Source organism: Parasteatoda tepidariorum, chromosome 10 (assembly GCF_043381705.1).
Source record: "Parasteatoda tepidariorum isolate YZ-2023 chromosome 10, CAS_Ptep_4.0, whole genome shotgun sequence".
Classification (NCBI taxonomy): Eukaryota; Metazoa; Arthropoda; class Arachnida; order Araneae; family Theridiidae; genus Parasteatoda; species Parasteatoda tepidariorum.
Window position 1 is genome coordinate 54,817,371 of NC_092213.1, and position 10,367 is coordinate 54,827,737.

General features: G+C 28.6%; 1 protein-coding gene across 1 annotated transcript in view; it reads right to left on the reverse strand.

Moving 5' to 3' along the window:
• Positions 1-1,285: 1,285 nt before the first annotated feature.
• LOC107439571 (large ribosomal subunit protein mL49) overlaps positions 1,286-10,367 on the reverse strand; it is a 12,121-nt gene continuing 3,039 nt past the window's right edge. Inside the window, exons 2-4 of the mRNA XM_016052214.3 lie at positions 8,046-8,232; positions 3,712-3,839; positions 1,286-1,437 (exon numbers count right to left, since the gene is read on the reverse strand). Coding sequence (XP_015907700.2) covers positions 1,291-1,437; positions 3,712-3,839; positions 8,046-8,232 — 462 coding nt within the window. The 3' untranslated portion in view covers positions 1,286-1,290. The remainder of the gene's footprint in view (positions 1,438-3,711; positions 3,840-8,045; positions 8,233-10,367) is intronic.

Here is a 10,367-nt window from a genome sequence, read left to right on the forward strand (position 1 = left end):
CTCCGCGGAAAATTAAATTCCTCATAGAACATTTTAACTTGGGCAAAAAAAAATTTCAGCGGAAATTAGCGGGAAAAATGGAAAAATCTCATTCCTGGTTGAAAGAAAGCATAAGAAAAAATTAACATTTTAATTTATAAAATTTTCTTTTAGAAAATATTTGTTTTCCTTCTGTATTCAAAACTCTTGATCTATGAAAGTCCTTGAAGAAATTTTTTCCCGCTTTTCCTTTCCACAAATATAATTTTTGTCAAGTGTATTTTTTCATTTCAGTGTTTTAAGTACACATTGCTTTTGAATTAATTATTTTTTTCTTTATAAATTAACATAAATTTTGTATTAAATTCTGTCATTTTAAATATCTTTCATTAACAAATGTTGATGCTGAACAAACCTTTTCAAAATATAAAAATTTGCTTCTAGACATTTGGCGATCTTTCAATTTCATCAACAAAAAAAAAGAAAATTATAATACAATAGACTTTTGAAGTTCTTGAAAATAGTGACAAAAAATTAATAAATTCTTATTTATCTCTATCAGGTATTTATTATATTCATAAATTATATATTATGATTTGTACTTTTTTAAAAAATAATGTAAAACATGTTTCCAAAAAATTTTTAAGGGCATTTTTCATTTTAAGTTCATTTTCGATGGTTTCTAAAGACTTTGCATATCTTATTCATAGATCATTGGCATCTCTAATGTATAGGAATAAACTATCCTGGTTATGCATCATAAAAGAAAAAAAAACTAGATTTATATTATCAAACTTTATGGCGCCGCACAGTATTTTGCTGAAGCTTACTTGTTCAAAACAATGATTTATACAGTAGGGAACCGATTATCCGGAACGATCGGGACCATTGCTATTCCGGATAACTAATTTTTCCCGTTTTCTGAATTGCTACAAAAAGCAGTTTTTTTATTGTTAAACCCAACTGAAAAAAAAAATATTTGGAAATAATTGTGAAAAGAAGAAAAAACTATGAAGTAATACACTAATGATTATTTTCAAAATGATGGTAAGGTAAACATCTTTCAAAAAAGAAAGAAAAATCTTATGAGGGAAATTTTTTATTTTATTTTTAAAATGGCGAGAAAATTTATCGAATTTCGTTCCGGATAATGGGTTCTGTACTGTACATTTTATATAAAAGCAAAAAATGTGAGGACACACCCAATTACAACTCAAATTAACAAATTGGAAATTTAAGTAATAAATAAGAAACACTGGACAAAAAGGGAATTTAAATTGAATAAATCAGAACAGTTAAACTGTACTCTATTTAAAAACCTTTATTAAATAACCATTCTTTAATTTCTTCTACTCTATCACCTTCAAAACTAACCCAACATCCAATTTCATTAACATGTGATTCGATCTTAGTTCCAAACTTTTCTTCTAGATGAGTTTTCAAATCATGTTCAAACACCTACAAATAGAAGCAGAAATGTATCCATCAAAATTTGGTTTTCTTCATTTCACATTTTTAATACAGTCAATTATTACAGGGCTTCCAGTTATGGGATTCAGATGTTAGGCACATGCAGTTTCTTAATATGAAAATAATGTATGACTCATTGCTTTAATTCCTGTGGTAAATATATATGCAGTAAACGCTTGATATAACGAGTACAGCATATTACAAGAAGTCTGCAATTATGACAAATTTCCAAGTCGTCGCCAATCAATAATTCAAGTTTTTTTTTTTTTTTTTTTAATTTTTTTTGGATGAAGGTCTTTTAGTTTTGTGCTTAAATAAAAATAAATAATATAAAAGAAATTGAAATTACTTCCATCTGGCTAATCAATAAGTACCAAATAATCATATCCTTGGTAAGTAGATGGATTTGAAAAAATTGTATACTTTTGCAACATGAATATTAACTTTTTAAGTACAAAAGGGTTATAAAAATATTGCATATGCAGTGCAAAGTCCCATATTCGGAAGTCCATTTAAGAGAAGGATCTTTTTTCTGGAACTTTTTAACAAAACTCTTTTTCCCTTAATTATTATTTATATATAGAATATATTTTTCATTTGCGACTTGTTGAAAAAATATATGCAGGGATGAGAATCCTCCGTTTTTCCGCTGCTTTTTGATTTTTACCAGACTTCCGATTCTTGTTCGATTTTAATTCGATTTCCGCTCAATATGTAAAAAAAAAAAAATGGATATCACGTAAACGAAATTCGACATTTCACTACAGCGCGAAAAAAATCGCGTATTTTTTTCACGTCTCGCATAAAAGGATTATTACCACCAAAAATCACGCATTCAATTTCAGTGTGCGAAAAAAATTTCAAATTTTGAAAAAATTGTGGATTTGAGATTAAATTGTTATGACTAAAGCAGGTCATTAATTGATTATTCATATATAACAGTATTCGAATAATCGATATTCAAATTCATATAACAGTATTCGAATTTTGCGTATCATAATAATATTTTATTAAAAATGAAATGGACGTGGAAATCCCAGAATGCTGAAATGGCGATCGGCCAAACCGCAAAGACAATAAAATCGTCACAAATCAAGTTATCAAAAGGTAATTCTTCAGATGCGCGATTCGAGATTTCGTGTGTATGAAAATGTAGCATAAAAAAATAGTGAAAATCGGTAATAATAACTGACAAAAATGAGATCGTAAATCTACGTGAGATTGCAGGTGAATTGTCAATAATTGAGCGCAAATCGAAGTTTGCTGATCAAAGTAATATATTCTATTAAAGCATTGAAATTTAAAAAACGCAATGAAAATTCGTTTTAATTGACAATTGGCAAAACCACGCGGACTTACTGTGGAATCGTCGATAATCGGGTAGATTGAGAAATGATTATAAACTGAAATGCGTGATTCAGAATTTGTATCGAGATTTTAAAAACCATGTGGAAATCTGTAACAAAATCTTTCGAAATAGTGCAACCAAGCAAACTAAGTGGATTTATTCACTGTTTATTAAAATTGGCGTTAATTATCGTCTATTTGTTATTTTTTATTAACTATCTGGACTTGCAGACATCCCGTCGATTCTGAATATGAACCTTCTGTATTTAAAAAATGTAAATGATATAACTTTGAAACTTATTTACAGTTAAAAATAAACTACTTAAAATACGCAAATTTTGTTGCACTTTCATACCAGGAAAATATCGAAATATATAAGTAATATCTCTCAAATTATTTGTAATATTTATTAAATGCATAGCAGAAGGATGTTCATAAAGGTTTTTTATAAAGAGTAAAATTTCACTTTATTTTTCCCTGTTACATTTTAGATTAAAACTGTTAATATTAAAAAGTAAAAAAAAAGTGAAAAATACAGATGACAAGTTCTAAAAGCAAGACTATTGTAATGTTGAAATATTATAAATTCATGATGTAAAATTTGTAACAAAATTTCAAACTAGAAATTCAAAGGTTAGAAAAGAAAGATTTTAAAATAACATTCAGAAGCAAAGGCCCACTATGGTTTGAAGTGCCATAAAAGGCCTCACATTCTCGATGTCATTAATAGAATTAATTATGTGATTAGAAAAAATTTTTATTGGCGAGATACTACAATTTATAGAGCAGTGAAAAATTAAAAAAAAAAAGAACTATAAAAATAATATTAAAGGAAAGAAATAACAGTAGCAGATTAATTAAACATAGTTTCTCAGGTGCTTAAAAATAAAATAAATGATCTGGCAAAACACTTACATATATGTCACCATTTACATTTTTAACTCTAGTTGTAAAATATCGATGTTTAGTTTCAAGATCTTCATAAACTGGTAACATATGATTTCTAGTCCTTCCAACATTATATGGAACATTAGGTAGAGTTTCTGAAAAATGAATAAATGAGATAAGAAAAAGCATAAATGTTGTAGTTAAATATGAAAATAATTCAGCCAAAACTTATCTAGAATTAAATTATGAACTAATAAATTTTGAAAGACTGATAGTGTTTTTCTCAATACATTAAAAGCTCAATACAACAATATTAAAAGTCTACTATTATGTCCTCATCAGTTTGCCCAGATTGCTTTTTCCAGGTGTGCGCAATACACCTTTTCCGAAACAGGAAATTTATCTCTTTAAGGGTGAAGTTAGACACTCGAGTTGCCAGACATGCTCTTTGAGACAGTTAATGGTGAGATAATTTAAGGGCTTTTTCCTTAACTTCATCAGCAAAAAATCCAAACACATAGTGCACAATTTTAGGTGCTTGTGATTTTAAAGATGAAAAATAGAAAATGAATTTACTAAAAGAATAAATTTTTTGAAATAGAAACTTTAGAAAAAATTAAAAGACAAAAAAAGAATTGCACGCTATAAACGATATTTCAGGCGTGAATGCTCATTCCTCTTCACTCTAGGACTAACACAATAGACCAAAGAAAAAAATTCTCTTTCTCTCGCTGACCTGAGCCTAAACCTGTCCTAAAAAGGGACCCCACCCCTACTTGAAATACTTATACCTCGTTACCTTAGTCACAACCACGGTACCAGACGAATGGCTTGGGGAGTTCTTACTTTAGACAAATTTTATAATAATATATATCACTCAACCACGTCCAAGCACCTAACCCCATTTTTAGAGCTCTATTATTTAATGGCCGTGGTAGGAATACCACATTTTAACCCTGGTCAGACGACGTGACAGCGTCTGAGCTGGTACCTCTCTATCCAAACTTCCACACCACAGAGAATTTTTGCCCAAGACCAGGGTTGGGTTTTTGCCGTCAAAAACTGGTTTTTGACATGACAGTGGTAAAAACTGTGTTTTTACCGGTAAAAACCGTCAAAAACCTACTGTTTTCTTTAATTTATGGCATATAGTGGACAATATATTATTTTCACTTAATTGCCTTTATAAATGAATGCTGTAAATGATTGCTATTGATTTTGCAACTATATACATGTTTTCTTATAGAAGGATATACATTCATACAGAAATACTGTAACATACTTATTGAAAATAGTGATACTTAATTTTTATCATATCATTATAGCTTGATTTGCAAAGGATTCAAAATTTTGCACATCTTAATTGTTAGAAATAAACAAACAAACAAACAAAAATACTTGAAACTATTAATAAATTCAAGAACTAAAAAGAAGAATTTGAAATTTGGCATTTCTTAAATATTAGAAATAAGCTAAACAAAACTTGTAACTACTAAACTACTAACAAACTCTAAGTCAGGAATGACTTGACATTCTTCAGTAATGTAATATAATATGCCAAACAAAATGATGCTTGGAAATGTTGAAAATTTTGTTTAGTATCCTAATATTTTACTTCAAATAGTATGATTCGATATAATCATGTTGGGAAAATGCAAAAATCTGTTCTTAAATATCTTTTAACAACTTTTTTTCTAATTTTATTGCCCAAAAATGAATTAATTTTAAATCATAAGCAGTTAAACTCAAATTAAAATACAGTTTTATCAAAACTATGGGTTTTTGACAGTTTTCGACAGAGGGTTTTTTGACATGACGGTAAAAACCATGGTATAAACCGGTAAAACCGTCATGTGTCAGGAACTTGCCAACCCTGCCCAAGACAAATTTAAAGTGCACCTCGCTGCATATACACTTGGGCTATTTTGTCGGTTACCAAAATTGAACCCAGTACCCTCAGCTCTCCAACCAGTGGTCAGAGTGACACCTTAACCGACTGAGCAATTGGAATACCCACTTACTATTATAACATTAAATATGTGCTTTTGCTTATATAGCGACAATTCCATCTGCTATTGTGAATTGTTACTATAATGAATTTCTACTGTACTTATCCAAGTTCTGTGAACTTCTTTTCTATCATTTATATAAGATTATCTTCTTTTTTTAATTATAAATATAACAATAAGAGCTTTAAATGTTTATAGACCGGGAACTTTCTTACTGCAAAAGGACAATTAGCAAAATTTTACCCATATATGTAAGCAGTTTAAAATTGTTTTTCTTATTTTTTGTTTTAATATATTTATTCCCCTAATGTGATTTTTGGAATAATAATAATGTTAAAACATTGTTAATGTTTTAATGTGACATTACATTAATGTGATTTTTTAATAAAAATTTTGAAACATTAACTATTAATCGATTTAATCAGACAATCCATCAAACCCCAGTATCAATTCCTGTTAGTTTAAGCAGATTGTGCAAGTAAAATTGGTGATACAGCTCACCTTAGAAATTCAAAAAGCCTAGGACTTTTTGTAATCGCAGCTAAGGGTAATAATAAACAAATAAAAAAATTCATACATCCTTTAAATTAAGTAACATTTTACCCCTAAAAACTAAAAATAATAAACTAATATTTTTTTAAAACATATTGACTGATTGATTTAGCCATTTTTTAAAAAAAATTATGCAAGAAATTTTCTAAAACACTTTTGGGTTTGTCTTCCCAGTCAACAAATTTTAGAAGTTTGTTTTGACAAGAACAGAATTAAATCTAGATTTTTATCATGCGGTTAAATTTTCTATCACAGGTCGCATCTCTGTGAGGAACAGTTAATGCGGTCTGCTTTAACTTTGCTAACACACTGTAAGTATTACTTTTCCTGTATCTGATTTTATGCCATTTTGTATCAATATTTATCAATGAGAATAAAAAACTGCTCTAAATTTAAATATTATTCAAATTCGCTATTTTTGAAAACTTAAGATATCACACGCTTTGTTGATGCAATGCATTGTTTAAAACATTGCTACACTTTAAGTTTAATTTGACATTTTAGAATAATTAAAAAAAGGTTCCAAAAATGAAATAAAATGATAAACTATACAAAATTACAGGCAAGGAAAAAAAGTTTTGAGAGTTGCATACAAAATGTAAAAAGATCCACTCATGAATATATTAGGACAAAAAAAAATGTCTAAGAAAATNAGTCTGAGAAAATATTTTGGTGGCCTAATTCAGTGTTTTCACTACAGTGCGAGAACCTCGCATATTTTTTTTCTTTTCTCGCAATAAAAAATTATTAACGCGAGAAGTTCGTGCACTCTATTAATCAATTTCAAAATGCGCAAATTTTGCAAACAAATTCGTCTTTTGCTATTTTAAATAATATCCGTTTCACTTATCTTCCTTGATCTTTCATTATTTTGAACATCGGTCCTTGTTATCTAGCTTCCCTACTTACCAGTATTGTTCAGAACCGGTGCCCCCCCCCCGAATCACGGAACCCCTTTCAGAACACATTTCTCTGCAATCACGTGTTCACCGTAGGTAAGGTTTCTTCATGTAAGACGTTTACATTTGTTGTACATGAATGTAAGATGGACAAATACCTTGTTAAAGCGACATCTTCTACTCTGTAACAGACAAATGAAAATTAAACAAATGTCGGTAGAAACGGTCAAAACGAAACAAATACGGATATTTTTCAGCCAAATAAATATAATAGCTGATGAAAAAGTAGATATAGAACATTTTCCATATGATGATGCAGCAAAAGTATTCAATTAGAAGATGTTAAAAATTTATTATAATTCAAGAAATAATTTTTTTCCAAGTCTCTTCATATTTTTTTAATTTTTAGAAATCTCACCCTGTTTTTGAAAAAGGGTGTGAAATTCTCTCCCATTTTTTTCCTGTAATGAAAACACTGCTAATTAGACACAAAAGCCTGATTATTGGCAGATCTGTTGATATGACTTTTTTGACAAACACAATAGTTTAATATAGTTGCTTTTGAATTAGTATTATTAAATAATTAGTATTATTAAACAATTACCCTGTATTATTTGCACTTTGTGCAATATAAATTGATTTGAAAGATTGAGAATTCAAAAGTAAATAAATGAACAAAAATACTTATAAATTTTTTTTAAACGAATGAAGAGAGATTTTCGAGAAAATAAGGTAACTTTACGGTTAGCTATTAACCATTATTAACAAAATGAAAATAAGGTAACTTTATTCAGACACAAAAATTATAACCCTAACATTTTCTTTCATAATTTTAGATCAAAAGAATTTACAATACTAGTTTAACAAATAATAGTAATACTAATAAAACAAAATAAGATACCTGAGGGTGCTTTCCAACCTGTGCTTGACACTTTTTTAGGAGGAGTTGGTATTCTTAATTTGGGAAATAATTGCTCAACATATTGCCAGTGACCTTTAACTTCTTCATATCCAGTATATTTAGGATCCTTGTTATCGTCCCATATATCTTTGGGTATTTCATGTTCTTTAGCACGAAAATGCTTACTCTGTAAAATATTAACATGTAAACATGAATAAAGCATATATATGAATATAAATGTATGTAAAGCATGTTAATATTATTCACAAGAATCATATTTCTAGGGGAGTATAGACAGTTGCTTAGTTTTTATTGATATTTAACACTCATTGGTAAAATATTATTTTTACAAACAGCAAGCCTAATCTTTAAACATTGTTTATACTATGATTTGTAATGTTCAGATATTATAGAGGATAGCATTAATATTAATCAGGCTTCATAGTGGTTCAAAGTAAAAATTAGAACAACATTTTACAAAAAAAATCAGGATATTTTTTGATGCATTACATACGAGACTATTTTTAGGCAGTTGAAAGGAAAGGCTAAAAAATAGTGCAATGCACTGCATTTTGTGCAGCATATTTTTTTAATTATCCGTAACATTAAAAAAACAAAACATGGGCAACACTCAACTTTTTCAAACAAAAAATTAAAATAGGAAGAAGTGTTGATCAGAAATGATTTTGAAAAAAAAAAACAAAAAAAATTTGATTTTGCACATTTGTAAATACAGTAAGAAATTTTGGAATCTGAATTCTCTTAACTCAGAAATTAATTGAGTTGGGAATAAAAAATAAATTCATAATAAGATAGATCAAAATACACTAAAAAGGAAACTGATAATTATAGTTATTCTCATGTAAAAATAAATTACTTCAAAAGTAAATTGATAAATAATCTACATACTAAAGATTAAACATATAAAAAAATNCTTCGCTGTGTTAAAAAAAAAAAAAAAAAAGGAGAAAATTTAATGCATGGTAACCTGCAAAGCTTTATTCTTTCAAACTTTATAATACTGGAATATGCTTTGTGCTTTTGTCATTTACAGTGTTCATTAAAAGCGGAGTTAGTGGAATGCACCACTTGGTTTGACTTATGCATACAAAAAATTTGAACCCCAAATGTCTTTTGATACTAATTAAGTACCAAGATTAATAAAAAAAATGGTCTATTTTCATAGTGTTCCTAATGAATCTGCTTAGTTTTAATAATTTGTTTGAGGCTGAGTTTGACCACTTTTATGATTCCATGTCTTTTTCAGATAATTTTTTCAGCAGTTAGGTATTGTTTCTCTGGTTATTTCCGAAATGTTTTTAAAATCATGATATCTTAAATGCAATTTGATTACAACAATCGAATTTTAAATTAATGCATTAGTTTCATACAGGCAGGGTCTATTTTCATAGTGTTCCTAATGAATATGCTTAGTTTTAATAATTTGTTTGAGGCTGTGTTTGACCACTTTTATGATTCCATGTCTTTTTCAGATAATTTTTTCAGCAGTTATTGTTTCTCTGGTTATTTCCGCAATGTTTTTAAAATCATGATATCTTAAATGCAATTTGATTACAACAATCGAATTTTAAATTAATGCATTAGTTTCATACAGGCAGGGCCGTTTTATCCATTAGGCACTGTAGGCAACTGCCTAGAGGCCCTGCCATGACCATGCTCAGGGGCCCTGTGCTACAGAGAAAAAATTGACAATGTTTCTTAAACAGTAAAAATTTAATTCGAAATTTCAATGACGATTGTCTTGCTCTGTACATTACATCGACGCTATTTTAGTACATTTCTGAATGCATTCCAAATAAGATATTAATATTATGGTAGTTAGTTCATATATAACACAGTAATATAATCGCAAGCAATTTTATCGCGGTAATCTTAACGCCGACTAATCAGATGACTATACAGCAAGAGCAGCTTTTTTAACACAACACGCTTGAAAAACGCGCAAAATTCTACGTTGCGAATGCACACTTACTGTTCTGGTACCTACCATAGGTATGTATATTCTATGGCCAAGCTACCAAAGAGTTTGTAAAAATAAGGTTGTTAATTAATAAATTAATAAAAAACTGTCTTCGTTCAACTATGTCTCAAAACCATTTAAATTCATTGGCCATAATGGCAATTGAAAATGATGTATTGGAAAAGGTTAACTTTCAGGATGTCTTGAACGATTTTGTAACAAAAAAAGTTAGAAGAGTTAATATTTAAGCTTATTGTATGATTTTTTTTAAATGCATATATTAATTACTTATATTCTTTTCGTTTGATTCAATATTTTTATTGAATAATGTGATAATATAC